The sequence below is a fragment of the Oratosquilla oratoria genome, chromosome 25 (genome assembly GCF_046742065.1).
Source record: "Oratosquilla oratoria isolate Oo_2021 chromosome 25, ASM4674206v1, whole genome shotgun sequence".
NCBI classification, from domain to species: Eukaryota; Metazoa; Arthropoda; class Malacostraca; order Stomatopoda; family Squillidae; genus Oratosquilla; species Oratosquilla oratoria.
The window spans coordinates 41580766-41598611 of NC_134801.1; the positions used below are offsets into that span (position 1 = coordinate 41580766).

At 37.1% G+C, this 17846-nt stretch overlaps 1 protein-coding gene across 1 annotated transcript in view; it reads right to left on the reverse strand.

Moving 5' to 3' along the window:
- The window catches only part of LOC143039087 (trypsin alpha-3-like), a 46321-nt gene continuing 28475 nt past the window's right edge, over positions 1-17846 (reverse strand). The window contains exons 4-6 of the mRNA XM_076208939.1: positions 14303-14408; positions 3502-3642; positions 1-43 (exon numbers count right to left, since the gene is read on the reverse strand). Of these exons, the coding sequence (XP_076065054.1) occupies positions 3539-3642; positions 14303-14408 (210 nt within the window). The 3' untranslated portion in view covers positions 1-43; positions 3502-3538. The remainder of the gene's footprint in view (positions 44-3501; positions 3643-14302; positions 14409-17846) is intronic.

Genomic DNA, 17846 nt, shown 5'->3' on the forward strand with positions numbered 1-17846 from the left:
TTTACAATGGTGCTATCAATGTGATGATGGTGGTAATAACAAACTGGAAATATGGGAAATATAACAATTAGCATATAATACTGGTAATGGATCTCCAGACACTGGATTCAGGAAATATGTTGCAGCTTCCAATATTGCATGATAAATTTTCAGTTTCCTTGCAACATTGACCACATTTGTACTTGTCTGTTGAGAGTGGTTAGGGATGAGTTTATGACATTAATCCAATTGGTATAGCTTAGTGTATGTGAGGATAGAATGAATGGCCTGAGGTGAAGGTGGGACAGGGCCTGGGTTGAGTAATGTTGCCATAGGTTCTAGAAAATAATCCCCATTAGGATCCCCCCCCCCCACAGAAATAAACCTCTAAACGGAAATAACCCCATTAGGAAAATAAAAAAATAAAAAACATGGAAAAAAATTCCTATAGGAAAATATCCTCCATGAAAAAATCCACCATGGAAGAAATCCCTCTGATTGGTTGGGTAGACTTCTGTGGAGATTATGTGCCCTTGCTATATTAAAGAACTATCAACCTCTCTTGCATTTTATTAGGTCCAGATTTTCCTCTCCAAGCAAACCAGGGCCACATCTCAAGTATGTTGAACTATCACATAGTTCTTATAATTATTAGTTTTAGCCATATTAGTTTATGTGTGATTGTTGCAATTCGGTCGGTTTCACAACCCTCATACATAATCCTTCCTGGCAACCATCTGCATCACAAGATCACCTTCCCTACATTCAATATGCTGTGGCAGTTTGTCCAAACAATCCACGAGTTCCAACAAATCCCCAATCACTAGCATTTCACCCCCATATAAAGTAACTGAGGCTTTTGAGGTTTTAGATGAATTTATGCCTGAGGAAGCAACCGATGTTTTATTGGAAAAGGATCCGTTTTCCTCATCCAAACAAATAATTCTTACTTTAGTTAAACTAATTCAAAAGAGAAAGTTCAATCTTACCTTCTTCTTGATATTTTAGATGTAATTAAAGAAAAGGCGGATTTTCGAGAGACCGGTTTTAACTCGGCCGAGTTATACTTACGTCCCTTTCGCCTTTTTAAGTTTATCCGTTATTTTCAATTGTGTAATCTTAAACTTTGTTTTAAAGAGACGTTTCTCTTTATAGTTGGGAGTAATTGTTCCTCCGAAATTGATTTTCAGTAGTTTCAGTTGACACAAATTCTAAGCGTCTTGACTTGGCGAATACAAGTATTTGAGTGAATCCGGTGGGAGGCCACACGCAATATCTATAATTTTCGCGACCATTGTTTACTTTTCACCGACCAGAATTTTCGGTATTTATTTCATATGTTTAATTAAATTTTTCAATAGACTACAAATAATCAGTAGCAATTGATCATTAACATTATTAATTATTCAGATTTTATCCAATAATTTAAATATACATTTTATTAATGAAATTAAACTTCTAGAGTTCAATAAACGAGTTCAATATGACGTCACCTTTTACGTAATTTCTAATAGTTTTGAATTATTTTGAAGATACACACACCATCGGAAAACAAACTTGGAGATTCAGAAGACCACCAAGATTTGATGTCAATATGTGGAATATGTTTTCATAAGTTCAAGATGATTTGCCAAAAACAAATAATGCTCTGGAAGGGTGGCAGTGAAGTTTCACATCACTGGTTAGCTGCTTTCATTGAAGCATTTGGACTTTCATAAAATGTATACAAAAGGAACATGCTCTGTACCGAACTCGGTATAATTAATAATTTTTCAAAAATATATTTAAACTTTTCCTCATCGTGTTTGACTGCCTTATAATTTATCCGGTGATTTTTTCTACAGGGAATATTTTTCTATGGGGAATCCTTCTGTGGAGGTATTTTTCATGATTTTTTTTTCCAGGGGGACTTCTTCCATGGGGGATTTTTCCTACAGGGGGGGGATATTTTCCTTCGGGGGATTATTCCCTACCACTGTTACCATGGTTACTCAATGTGCATATGGATGGTATGTTGAGGAAGTGGGAAGGGGGCCAGCTGTTGTTTGTGGATGACTGCACTTATGGTTAGTTTGAGGATAGACTGAAACAATCAGAGATGGAGTTTGTAAGGAAGGATATGTGTGAGGAGAAACCTAAGAGTAGATATGGATAAAAAAAAAACAAGGTGATGAGATGTATAAAAAAGTGTTGATGGTGGTAGGTTGAATGGGAGTTCAAATGTGTTAGTGAATGGAGAAGTGGAAGTGCATTAGAGTAACAAGCAAATAAATATCTAGGAAAAATGAAAGATGTTATAAAAATTACATATTTGAGGATGGATGCAAACAAAAGTTGATGTGGAAAGAGTTGTTAGAAAGGGTAGATGAAAGAATGCTGAGGTGATATGAGCATAAAGAATGAGTGAGGAAAGACAAGCAAGAAGAAATGGATAGAGTGAACTTCAGAGGAAGACTAAAAAGCTGGATGAATGGGATAAAGGAAGTATTGAATGCAGGATTAACATCTGTCAAACAGGGAAGAGAGTGTTCAAAAGGTAGGCATGAATGGAGAGTGATTGTAAATGGATGATGATATGGACATGACCCAAAGACATGTGCTTGTCCACTCCATAGATATTTTGGGTGGATTAAAAGGGGTTGTTATGTATGCAAGTATTATATATGTTATAATGTTGAATATCAAGGATATGTCGTCCCTTGTAGCATAGGATTAGATTAAGAGGTCAAGATACTCATTTCTTGAGGTTTGTGTTTTTTTTTACATTGTATCTATACTCCTTGCATGAGGTAAAATCAAGTAATGTAGAAAACAAAGTTCTACATTTACCTAAGATCCTCCACAAGAACCATGAATGCAATGCAAATGGTGTTGTAACAGGCTGATCAAGCTCAACAAAATATTAGGTTTACCTAGCATCTTAAAAAGGTAAGACAATGAAGTTGTGACATACAACAGGAGAGTCACCATATAATGAAGTGGGAGTATACCAAATTGAGCTGTCAGACCCTGCTTTGGAGGCACTGTGTCTTGCTGTACTGATTTTGACCTCAAGCAGTATGGCAGGGACATGGGTGATCATTCATTCTTGTAGTTTAATTTAGGAAGGACAATGAATGGGTGTGGTTTGGGTGTATAATTTTATCTAGCTACATCCCTGATAAGGGTAGGGGGAAATACCTTTGGTATGCATATAAGAACATTGTGAGAAAAGACATGGTAGAAGCTAGTCTGAGGTCACAAATCATGCATTTGTTAGAACAATATTTGTGAGATCCAATAAATATTTGTGGACTTGACTGCAACCTAATTATGATGGCATGTGTTAGTTATGATGGCATGTGTTAGTTATGATGTCATGTCATATGTAAGTCTCCCCTAGATCCAGCCCCAGGTGACCATAGTTGTCAGCTGTGCAATTGAGACTATTGCATAAATTTAGTCATTTCTCTATATCTCTCTCTCTCATTTCCATTTCCCTAGAATCCTAATACTGAAGTTTTCTACTGTTTCTGTCCTTACCATTATAATCTCAATGATGTATATTATTTTTGTTCCTTCAGCTTATCCTTGGCTTTGGCATGTTGAGGGGTTTGCAGTAGTCTGCTTTCCTGGTATGTTTAAAGATCCATTGCAGGAAGTTCACCACATTTGTATACACAGCTGGGAAACAGACAAAGGATGTCCTTTAATGCAATAGAATCAAGAAGGACAACATACATAATTATTATGATAATGAATTAATGTTGACTTCCACTCTCCACATTTTGTAACACTCTTTACATGAGTAAGGCTCACAAGAGTTTGCAAGTAGAATTTAAAATTAATACAAACTGTTATGCAACTGAATACACAGGATATTCAGTGGGATAACAATTTCTATTCAGTTTGTATTCAGTTGCAAACACTTGTGAAACTTGTGTGTTCATATAGCCACCATAATCAAATGGGAAGAATTGCACAGGGACACCAACATACCTCCTGTTGCCCTTTTTGCTTGCCCCCTCTCACTAAGAGTAAACATTTAAATCTGTCAATGCTTCTATTAAGAAATTTTCCTTGGTGAAAACTGATTGGAAACTTCTGTCCATTATGTTTCTTCCTACACTTTTCAATCAACTATCAATTTAGAGATTGTTTTCTGAGTCTCACCTCACCAGTGATAAATCTGTAGAATAGTTTAGACCCACCTCTGCATTTTGTCAATAGTCCCTTTTCCTGTGTTCTCCCCTCACCAAGATTCTCATGTATTCACTTCTTTTCATTCTTTGTTTTACCAGTCTTCATGTTTCTTCCCATGTTTTATATTTTCTACACCACATCTCTGGTTTTCTTTGCTAGTTTCATATATGTTATTAAACTAGTAAGAAAATCCTGTTGTATCATTATTATTATTATTAAACATTATTTTTGGTTACTCCTTCATCAGAGTGATGAAAAAACTAAACAGATAAAAATATTATTTATTTTCGGTTTTCTTGCAACTACCACTGTACTTATTTATCTAGAATATGTTCAAGAGGTTTTTGTCTATATATTAAAAGCCTCTTCCCCCTTATAAGGGAGGTAGCCAGCCAAAGCACCATTCCCGAACCACGGAATCGCCCACACCTTCGTCGTTGTGCCCCAAAGAAGACGAAAATTCCGAGATATACTACAAAAGAAGGAAACCTGGTTTGTATTGAAGTGGGAGGGGAGAAATCATGGGTGTCTGAAATGAAATCTCTGCAGTGCTAGTTAAATGGAATAAGACGTATGATAAAAAAAAAAGGAAAATAGCGAAAGGTCTGACTCAAACGACGACTTGACAGCTGAGTCATCTAGCAACGCCATGCCGAAGTACGATATAAACATTGTGAAACGCCAGCGGCCATGCGGTTATACCACAATGATTCTTTCTCAGGATTCGGTAAGTACGAAAGAAGGAGTTTAAGTCAAATCTTAGATATAGAAATGGAAATGAGCAAAAATAGAAGATGGTGGGAGAATGAAATCATGGACTTAAGGAAGGAAACTGTTGAACTAATGGATTGCTTAGCGTAAGCTAACATTGAAATTTCCGACCTAAGGAAAACTAACTTGGAACTAAGAAACGAGATAAAGGAAATTAAAAATGATATAAGAGAGGTGAAGAGTGAAAATGAAAAGAAGAAAATTAATTATACTACCAATAGCGCCAACTTAAAAAAAACGAGGTAAATAGCAAAACACAAGAAATGACAGAAAAAAATAAAGAAAATTTAGGTGAGGAAAGTATCCAAAAGATTTAGAAAATGAAGGAAAACAGAAAATAAAGAAATTGCCTTCAAAGAAATAGTCCAACAACAAATGCAGGAAAATGCAAAAGGCACAATTATCAAAGTAACTAATAAAAAGGCAAATTGGATCAGAGAAGCAGTGGATAGGAAAAAATGTATTGTGTTATATGAACTAAAAGAAAAACATGGTCTGGCGAGGTACATGAGAGAAAAAGAAGAAAAAGAAATAGCAATAGCACTCCTAAAAGAAATTCAGGATGGAGCCCAGGAGGTAGAGAAGGACATCGACGATGCGTATAGAATTGGTCATTATTGTAAGGAAAGAAATCTACCTTTAAAGATAAAACTATGAGCACAAATGTTAGTAGGAAACATATTGAAAAAGTAGGTAATTTGGCAAGGAGTGAACGGTACAATAAGATATGGATAAAAAGAGAAATGGGTATTGAGGAATTAGAAAAAGAGAAGACACTAAGAGATGAAGATAAAAAAAAAAAAAAAACGCAAAGAGAACGGAGACCGAAAGCAAGGAATTCTGTTGGAGAGTAATCGACATGAGACTGAGAAAATGGTACATCAGAATGGGCGAACCAAAAACAGAAAAAGAGGAGAAAGAAAAAATTGAAAGTGACCTATACTAACATTGACAGATTAATTTCAGGACTGAGCAAACTTAACCCATTCAAGACCAGAAAAATATGACGTCTGTCCTCGCAGGAAGCAAGGACTGACGTCATATTTTTCTGGTGTTTGATCAAACATTTTGGTGTTTTATGATTTTTTGTTTTATTTGACCAAATGACAAGAATCTTGCCATCAGAGTTGAATGGGTTAATGATTACCTGTTAGAAGAAAAAAAAAGACATAATGGGAATTGTGGAGAATAAACTAAGGGGTGCAATACCACCCATCTATGTTGGACAAGGACTATACAATTACTGGATTAAAAACAGAGACAAGAAACAGGGAAGAGGAGTCATGTTCTTGGCCAAGAAAAACTTGAATGTGACAAAAATTGCAGAGGGCAAAAGTAATGTAGAACTGATCATGATAAAAGTCGAAGACAAGGACATGAAAAAAAAAAGTTTGTGGTGACTTATGTGACCCCAAAAACAAACGCTTGGAAAGAGAACGATAATATGAAAATGGTAGAAGATACAAGGCATTCATTAAATGAGATACTAATGGGCACAGGTAACCTGGTAATTATGGAGGACTTTAACTGCAGAAAAAAATTGTTGGGAGGGCATGACAGTGAAAGGCGGAGAAGACTTGTGGGGTAATGTATTACTGGCCATGACCATGGAATATACAATGACACAGTGGGTCAGTGAAAACACCAGATACACAAATAATGAGGAGCCGTCGAGACTAGATTTAATATTTACAATAAAACCTGAAATTGTGGATAAAATCCAATATAAGACACCAATTGGTAAGGGTGACCATATACTTATTGAAACTGAACAAAGGAAGAAATATTCATGGAGAGAAATGAAAAGCATAGGAAAGGAAGATTGATGTACAGCAAAACGGACTTTGGAAAACTGAAGAAATTCCTTTAGAATGTAAATTGGGAAAATTTTTACATGGAAGACACAAAAGTGGAAGAGAAATGGGATATCTTGATGGAAAATTACAATGAAGGGGTGAATATGCATGAACCAAGACAAAAGGAGCTAGAGAGTGTGTACATTAAATGCTGGTTCAACAGAAGATGCAGCGAGGCGAAAGACAGGAGGGACAGGGCTTGGAAAAGATGGAGAAAAGATAAAAAGAATAAAATAAAAATGGAAAATGGCAAGTATATATGAACTATAGAAATGAGTATGTAAAAGTGTAAAGAGAGGTAAAAAGGACCTATGAAAAAGACATTATAGATAAATGCAAAGAGCATCCTAAGCTATTCTATCGATACGTCAATGGCAAACTTAGAAATAAACAGGAAATGGTGAAACCATGCCAAGGGAATATAGAATGCACAGAAGATTTAGAAATGGCCAAAGTCATGAATAATCACTTCAAGTCTGTTTTCACAAGGGAGAAGGCACAATATTGGGGCAAAGAAATGAAGTGCGATCTCCCCCCCCCCATGAGCAAGATAATAATAACGCAAAAAGAAATAATAGAACATCTATCAAACCTTGATGTCAGAAAATCGCATGGCCTGGACGGAATTGCAAATTGGATTCTAAAGGAATGCAGAGAACGACTAATGAATAAAATACATAACATAATAAGTTGCTCACTTAAAGAAGGAATAATACCATAAAACTGGAAAAATGCTAACATTGTACCAATACATAAAGGAGGGAACAAGGAAAAACCAACTAACTATAGACCAGTCTCACTAATAAGCACTATAGCCAAAATTTGTGAGAAAATTATCAGGAATAGATGGGTAAAACACCTGGAAGAAAATAATATAATAAAACCAAGACAATTTGGGTTCAGACAAGGAAGATCATGGACCACAAACTTAATATTCTTTTACTCACGACTAATAGACATAGTGCAAGAAAGGAATGGATGGGCTGATTGTGCCTTCCTGGACTTACAAAAAGCTTTCAATAAGGTACCACACAAAACATAAAAAAAATTGAACATATAGGAGGGATACAAAGTAACCTACTAAAATGGATGGAGGACTTCCTGATTGGTAGAAAGATGAGAATAGTACTCAGAGAAAAATATTCAGGTTGGAAAGAGGTGATCAGTGAAGTTCCACAAGGATCTGTATTAGCTCCAATACTGTTTGCTATTTATGTGAATGATATGGATGATGATGTGCAATGTTGCATGAGCTTCTTTGCAGATGACGCTAAATTGTTAAGGAAAGTAAAAACTGAAAGGGATTGCAAATCACTACAGGAAAACTAGAATAAGGTATGAAACTGGAGTCAAAAATGGGAAGTGGACTTCAACATTAAGAAGAGTAGCATAATGGAGTTTGGAAAAAGTAAAAATAGAATATCAGGACAATATAAAATTGGAACTAAGGAGGTAAAGAATGTGGGATCCGAAAAAGAATTTAAGAGCAAACTAGACACTGCGAGATACAAAGGTGGGACACCACGAGCAAAGCTCTCCTTCCCATAAAATACAACTAGGTAAATAAAACTAGGTAAATTCACTCCCACCTATTCCACACCCATCCACCAGCCAATTTTTCCCTCTCAGCTCTTCATGGATGGTCATCCCTGCCTCCTCCCCACTGCCCAGGCCAGAAGTAATACAGCAAAACACAGTACATCTACAACAGGGCCATTTCGTTTACATGACAACCCTCCCTCCTCTCTTGTGCAGAAAATAGAGGAGATGGGGAGAAATCTGTTTGGGCTGAATCAAAATATCATCCATACACAACCATTCTCAACTCACCCCTATTCCCTTCTTGCTCAAAGCCTCCTATCCATCTCATCCTTGGTCATCCTCTCAAGTTCATTCCATCCACCTCCACTTTCTTCACTCTTTTTGCTAATCTCATTTTTTCACTAATTCTTTCCATGTGCACAAACCATCACAATAACCTTACTGAGTATATCAGCACTATCTGCCAACTCCCTTTCTACCCCTGCTCTCCTTTTCACCTCATTTCTCACTCTATACAACCTCATAACCTCCACCAAATTTCTCACACATTTTATCTCAAACACATTTTATCTCAAACACATTTTATCTCAAACACATTTTATCTCAAACACAAGGTTTATACAACTACTGGATAAAAAACAGGGACAAGAAACAGGGAGGGGGAATCATGTTCGTGGCCAAGAAAGACCTAAAGGTGACAAAAATTGCAGAGGGCAAAGGTAATGCTGAATTGATCATGATAAAAGTCGAAGGCAAGAATATGAAAAGTAGAAAGTTTGTGGTGACTTATGTGCCTCCAAAAACAAGCGCTTGGAAAGAAATTGAACATAAAAAAATGCTAGATGACACAAGAAAATCACTCAATGAGATACTAATGGGTAAGGGTAATCTGGTAGTTATGGGGGACTTCAATTGCAAAGAAATTTGTTGGGACAGCATGACAGTGCAAGGAGGAGATGACTCGTGGGGCAATGTACTGCTAGATATGACCATGGAGTACACAATGACCCAATGGGTCCATGAAAACACAAGGTACAGAAATAATGAAGAGCCATCGAAACTAGATCTAATATTTACAACAGAGCCTGAAATAGTGCATAAAGTCCAGTATGAGACACCAATTGGAAAGAGTGACCATGTACTCATCGAAACTATACTAAAGGAAGAAATAGACATAGAGAGGAACGAAAAGCATAGGAAAGGAAGACTGAGGTACAACAAAACAGACTTTACAAAACTAAAGACATTCTTCCGGAATGCAAACTGGGAAATATTTTACAGGGAAGAAACAGCAGTGGAAGAGAAATGGAATATATTGATGGAAAACTACAATGAAGGGGTAAACAGGCATGTACCAAGACAAAAGCGAGAGAGAGAGTACATTAAATGTTGGTTCAACAAAAGATGCAGTGAGGCAAAAGACAGAAGGGACAAAGCTTGGAAAAAGTGGAGAAAAGACAAAAAACAAAGCAAATGGCAAATTTATGTTAACTATAGAAATGAGTATGTTAATGTGAGAAGAGAGGAGAAAAGGAACCATGAGAAGGATATTATAGACAAATGCAAAGAGCAACCCAAACTATTCTATCGGTATGTGAATGGTAAACTTAAAAACAAACAGGAATTGGTGAAACTATGCCAAGGAAACATAGAATACACAGAAGATTTAGAGATGGCCGAAGTCATGAACAATCACTTTAAATCTGTTTTCACCAGAGAGAAAATACCGAATTGTGACATAGACAAAAACAAGAAATCTCCCCTCATGAATGAGTTTACAGCATCACTAAAGGAAATATCAGAACATTTATCAAGGCTGGATGTCAGAAAATCACATGGCCCGGACGGTATTGCAAATTGGATTCTAAAGGAGTGCAAAGAAGAACTAACAGACAAAATACACATCTTAATAAACAGCTCACTCAAAGAAGGAAAGATACCCGAGGACTGGAAAAACGCTAACATTGTACCAATACACAAAGGAGGAAACAAAGAAGAACCCACCAACTATAGGCCAGTATCATTAACAAGCACCATTGCCAAAATTTGTGAGAAAATAATCAAGAATAGATGGGTAAAACATCTGGAAGACAATGACATATTAAACCCAAGACAATTCGGATTCAGACAAGGAAGATCATGCTCCACAAACTTAATATGCTTTTACTCAAGACTAATAGACATAGTGCAAGAAAGAAATGGATGGGCTGATTGTGCATTCCTAGACTTGCAAAAAGCCTTTGACAAAGTACCACACAGAAAACTACTAAAAAAACTGGAACACATAGGAGGAATACAGGGAAACCTACTAAAATGGATAGAGGACTTTCTGACTGGTAGAAAGATGAGAGTAGTGCTCAGAGAAAAATATTCAGACTGGAAAGAGGTGATCAGTGGAGTACCGCAAGGATCTGTGCTGGCACCAATAATGTTTGCTATCTATATGAATGACATGGATGAGGACGTGAACTGCTACATGAGCTTCTTTGCCGATGACGCCAAACTGCTAAGGAAAATAGAAACTGATGAGGACTGTGAAGCACTGCAAGAAGACCTAAATAGGGTATGGAACTGGAGTCAGAAATGGGAAGTGGACTTTAATACTAAGAAGTGTAGCATAATGGAGTTTGGAAAAAGCAAAAACAGAATATCAGGAAAATATACAATTGGAACCAAAGAAGTAAAGAAAGTAGGATCCGAAAAAGATTTGGGAGTAATTATCACGAACGACTTGTCCTATGATATACAGATTAACAAAATTGTCGGGGAGACTTACAATTTGCTAAGATCAATAAAAGTGGCGTTTACATACTTGGACGAAGACATGATGAAAAAAATATTGGTTACATTGATAAGGCCTAGATTAGAGTATGCAGCGACATTGTGGTCCCCCAGTACCAAAAAGAATATAAAGAAAATAGAAAGAATCCAAAGAGCAGCTACAAAAATGGCACCTGCACTTGCAAACCTATCATACAAAGAGAGATTGGCTAAACTGGAGTTACCGACACTGGAGCAAAGAAGAGAGAGAGGTGACCTATTGACCATCTACAGAATCATGAAAGGCACAGAGGTACTCGATAGTGAGAACTTACTTAACTGGGACAAAAGAAACACAAGAGGACATGGAAAGAAAATAAAAAAACATAGCTATAGAAGAGAACTGAAGAAAAACAGTTTTCCTCATAGAGTTTTGGACACTTGGAACAAACTGGACAATGAAATAGTATGCGCAAAAACCATTCATGAGTTTAAAAACAAACTAGACACTGCAAGATACAAAGGCGGGACAACACGAGCATAGCTCCCCTTCCCGCAAAATACAACTAGGTAAATACAACTAGGTAAATACATTTAAACTTTTCTTTTCAACCTCTCCTAAATTCCAAGTTTCCAGCCCATACAGTGTCATTGGTGTAATCACTCCATATAATCTTTTCATTGCACCCATTCCCAGATGCCTATTTTTCATGACACTTTTCAATCCCCCAAGATATTACTTGCTTCCCTCTACATATTACCTTCACTTCTATTCTTCCATTTCCTGCCACATGTAACCATGAATACTTAAAACTATCCACTTCCTCTAGCCTCTCTTCTGTAAGGCTTCCAACTTGCTGCCACTCTCTCCCCTTGAACATCTCATCACCTTACTTTTACCCACGGTTACTTTCATTTTCCTCCTATTGCATACTTTCCCAGACTCTTTCACTAACTGTCTTAGACCTACCTCTGACTACACCATAAGTGCATTGTCATCCCCAAAAATCTGGCTCACTTTCCACTTCCCTCCATTATCTCTAACCATCTCCAATCCCCTATCCACCACACCCACTACCTCCCATACTACTCCATCTATGTACACATTCAACAGCTATGGCGACATGACACAGCCCTGATGCAGCCCCACCTTCCCCTCAACTCATTTGCTCTCTCCATTCCCTATCTTAACACAAGATTTATTATCCTCATAAAAACTCTTGACTGCCCTTAACAGCTTTCCTCCAACCCCATATATCTGCAATACCTCCCACAGTGCCTTCCTGTCTACCCTGTCATAACCCTTCTCTAAATTCATAATGGCAATTTTTTTTTACCATTTGCCAAAAACTCCCCACAAATCTTACCACAAAAAATTGATTCATGCATCTTATACCTTTCCTAATCCCACACTGCACCTCACCAATTATTCCCTCTGTTCCTCTCCTAATCCTCTCAATTAAAACCTTCCCAAAAGTATTTCCAATTATGCTCAACAAACCAGTACCTTTAAGGATACTACATTCACATCTGTCCCTTTTTCCTTTGTAAAGTGGAACTATACAGACAAATCCTTCAGTCCTCTGGCACCCTCCACTCCCATAGTATACATTAAACAAGCTCACTAGCCAATCCACTACAACTGTACCTCCATTTTTCAGACACTCCACATGACATCCATGCAACCCAATTGCCTTACCAGCTCTCATAATTTTCAAAACTCCTTGTACCTCATCTTTTCCTACATCTTTCTTCCTCCATATTCATATATGTGTATACATATATATATATATAGGAAGTGGGAGATGGAATTCAATATTAAGAAGTGTAGTACAATGGAATTTGGAAAAAGCAAAAAAAAGAATAGTGGGATCATATAAATTGGGAGAAGAAGGAATAAAAATAGTAGAAAATGAGAAGGACCTGGGAGTCATTATCATGAATAATATGTCCCCTGAGAAACATATAAACAAGATTTTTGGAGAAACTTATAACTTAATAAGAACAATCAAAGTGGCATTTACATACCTGGACGAAGAAATGGTGAAGAAAATACTAGTCACTTTGATTAGACCAAGATTGGAGTATGCAGCGACGACGTGGTCACCAAATACAAATATATGTATAACAAAACTTGAAAGAATACAAAGAGCAATTACGAAACTGGCACCAACACTCTCAGAACTATCATATGAAGAGAGACTAGCAAAACTGGAACTACAGACATTAGAACAAAGAAGAGAGAGAGGAGACTTGATAACTATTTATAGAATCATGAAAGGGATAGAAACTATTGGTAGAGAGGATCTAATAAAATGGGATAGCAGAGATACAAGAGGACACGGAAAGAAAATCAAGAAGGACTGTTATAGAAGAGACCTGAAAAAGAACAGCTTTCCCCACAGGGTGATAGATGTTTGGAACAAATTAGATGAGAAAGTGGTGTGTGCAAAAACAATACACGAATTTAAAAGCAGTCTATACAAAACAAGATATAAAGACGGGACACCATGAGCATAGCTCCCCTTCCCGTATAATACAATTAGGTAAATACAACTAGGTAAATACTCCCAAATTCAAAATGACTCCTCCCTTTCAACTTAGTTTCACTTCATGCTAACACATACATCTTCCTTCTCACAAACATATTGCCAATCTCTTCCCTTTTACTCTTATCTGTACCACAACTACACACATTTAATGACCCAATTGTTAAGGTTCTAGTTGGAAATCTCCCAGACCCTCTTATGCATTGACTTCTTGTAGGATGAATATACAGAAAGAAGGATACTTAGTCCCATGACTCCATCCCACTTTGTTGTCTTTTATGACTTGCATGGAAATAACGGTGGCAGAATTCTTTCCTTCCCCTACCACAGGGTATACAGGGCAAAAGAATTGGTATAATAAAAGAAGCTGTAAAGGGCAGTTTCAAGGGAACAGCATAAAGGAGGGATAGTCATAGTACAAAAATAGCACCATACCTCTTGGAGTAGAGATTTTACTCTAACATAGACAAATGATGTGTGGCTATAGTCTGGAGGGGTGCCCCAAAACAGTCCCTAAAGCATTGGTTACATACTACTCTGTAATTATTAATACTGCTTATAAGCAATTTCTACAATGCATAATTGAATGAATATGATAACATACTCTGTAATAGTGGCAGGTTTGCTGGAACTTTCTAAAAAGAAAAAAACAATTTAACTCACTTGGGAACTTAAATTTGTTGCATTTGTAACCCCAGCTGACGATCCCTGCTATGGCAAACCGGCCAGTGAGCTTATCTTGTACAACCAAAGGTCCTCCAGAATCGCCCTGCAAAAAGCACGAGGAAAAATAAATCTGTATCATCAGAAGAATTTTTTAGATATATTGGCAGAACAGACATATTTTGTGAATACATTTAAATGGGTAAGTAAAAAGTTTTGGGAGGAATGCAATTATTGTAGTGTTGAGGAATATCAGTGATAGAATAGGAAATGAACCAATAGATGAAGTAGTATGGAGATACAAGGTGACAGGTAAGAATTATAGTTGAGAGATGCTAGAGATGTGTTTTAAAATGGAGATGATGATAACAAATACAATGTTTAAGAAGAGAAACAAATATAAAAATGCATGGGCCAGGGTGATGGAAGTGTGATCAAGAAGTCATTAATGGACCATGTAGTGCTACCAAAAAAGATTGAAAGAGTTCTAGATGTAAATGTTCTCAGGAGAGAAAGCAGGGAATTGTCATATAATTATCTGACAGAGGAAAATTGAGAGTGGAGGGAGGCAGAGAATTGCTGAATGTGAACAACTTAAATGAAAAGGAAAAGAGGAAAGATATCAGAAGCTGAGGGCATTATGGGAGGTAGTGAAAGATAACAGAGACAGGAATAAAGATGGGTTTGCTTCAAGGAGGATGTGATAAAGTAGGAAAGATGATATGTAGGACAAGGTGGATAGAGGAGAACACAAGAGGCAGAAAATGGGGTGTGAGGGAGGTAAAGAGGATAGTAGTTGGTAAGTGAGATAGGTGTTTGATGCAGAATTTTGAAAATAAAAAATATGCAAGAAAGTGAAATGAGTAAGGGGAATATAAAAATCTCTCTCTCCCAACAAAATATTCAAAATACCATTACGTTTTCTCCCCTAAACCCTCTTAACCCCCTTAATTTTGAAAAGAGTTAACAAAAAATTCCCATGCATTCTTGGCCAATGTGATGTCATTCAGCTTAGTAGAGGACCTTGTGCCAAAAGACATAAGGCAGAAAATTTTACCTTTTCCAGCCTCAGCACCACCTGTAGCACTCTCTATACATATAGTAATAAGGACTGCAGCTGCAACATTACTATAAAGAGCAGAATTTTCCAGCACCCCAAGAATTTATTTCAGTATCCCACATTAAGACACATTGGTTTGAAGTTAATTCAATAACCCCCTTTCCTGTGATTGTCCCTATAGGAATTTTATTCTTGCTAATACCAAACCATTCTATTTAGCCCAGATGGACCTTGTGTTGGAGATAGTGATGTTTTGTAATTGTTCCAGTCAATCAAGTTGTTTCCCCTAGTGTCTCTTGCAGAAGACCTGTAGGCTCCAGGAAACCAGCAACATTCCATTATGTCCAGATCCCTTCACTCTTAGATTTTGTTGGGAATAAATCCTAACAGAGGCGTTTTTTAGAGTAGGTAAGCTATAATTACCAATTAATATAGGCATCTGTAATTATGACTGCAGTTAATCTAGTGAACTGATAGCTGTAGAATTAGGATTAAGATTATTAAAGCATATCAAGATGTATGAAATCAGTATTCTTGAATGCTTAGTGAAGAAAAGAAAGTTAAGTGACATTGTAAAGATTTCTAAAACCTATCAAGGGGATAATATATATATATATATATATATATATATATATATATATATATATATATATATATATATATATACATATATATATACATATATGAAAACATTATACAAAAATTTTGAAGTAACAGACTTGATGCCATAGGACCAAGTATGGTTGACTACCCTCTTAAGGAATGTTGAGTTACCAATATATTATTTTCATTATTAATCTTTCAATTTCACTACTTGATGACTGCTCTATATTTGTTCTGGAGTATTAACCATCTCTAAATCCCATATATGCAGATAATCTATTACATGTACCTGTAGTCATTCTTCTCTTTATAGTGTAAGTAGTAAGTATTCCCTATACAGTATATGTAGAACTTAATCCCTATATAGTAGTTGTTTTATGTATTTAGTCTGCGTAGCCACTACTTAATTGTTCTACATGGTAGTTTACATGTATCTTTCGACCTACACAGTTCCCATATATGCACTCAGTCTTGCGCTGGTGCCATATCTGTATTCCATAGGTATTCATGTATTTTATGTAACATTACCTCTAATAATTTTGCATGCAGGTTCCTCATTTATATGTAAGTGTTTTCCATTATGTTATACTGTATTTCTTTAATGTTATATATATATGAGAGTAATTCGCTAATAGCAGCGACATCAAACCGATAATTTTTTTTTTTTTTTTTTGTGGTTAGGGCACTGGGAAGGTAATTTACGGATGGCCGAGTACAGCGGGTTCGAATCCCGCATGCAACTGTCACAAAATAATTATCGGTTTGATGTCGCTGCTACTAGCGAATTACTCTCATATATATATATATATATATATATATATATATATATATATATATATATATATATATATATATATATATATATATATATATATGTATGTGTATATATACCTATCTATATTGTTCTACCTACAAATCCCACCTGGCAACAGGGTGCCAGAATGTGTGCCATACCCTAATGTCCCTATGCCCAGGCCTATCCAGGCCTACGCCTGAGGCAGTGGGCGTGATGTTTTGACGTGTTTAAGTGTGTATACATTCTAGTAAATTTTGCATTCCAAGTAGCTTCGACGCGTGTGAGTAAAGTACGCATTCTAAGTGCATACGACGTGTGCGAGCAAAATTCATATTCTAAGTGACTTCGACGTACGTGATATCATTGACGCCTAACGGTACACGGATCTATAGACAACCTGATACCTCCATGATCTCCAGACTGCCTACCTAGCTCCCCAAGAATCATGTCTGATAACGACGCCATGACTGTCTTAACGCATGCGCATCCAGTCGCCACGCCCATTTCACCGAGAGCAGCAGCAGCAGCAGTCCCCTTTTCCACCATACCCCTGCATCCAGTGTTTACACCTTCATTCCCTGTTGTGGCAGCTGTCACTGTTTGCCCTCCACAGTTCAACAAAGCGTCACCAGCAAGATGGTTTTCGTTGATAGAGTCACAATTCGCACTAGCCAACATCAGTGTCCCCCTCATGAAGTTCCACCATGCACTCTCAAACTTGCCTCTTTGAGTGCTCAATCAGCCTGACAACAATGTCATTAACTCCGGCGACTACGAACGATTAAAGAAGACACTAATTGATGTCCTTACCAGATCTCCACTAGAACTGTTTGATGCCCTGCTACATCAGAACAACATATGTACAACAAACCGACGGCCTTCTTTGTGAAGTGCGTAACTTCGGCAAACAACTTGGAGTCGATGATGATTTCATAAGTCTGAGATTCCTCCGCGCCATGCACGGTGGTTCTCCGGATGAATTGGCTCGTGTCGCTGAGACGCTCATGGCCCATGGCCTCGGGAACAGGGGTGCGAGTGTGTCATCAGTGAGTAGGCCAGTGTCAAGGGCCCCGAATAGTGATAGT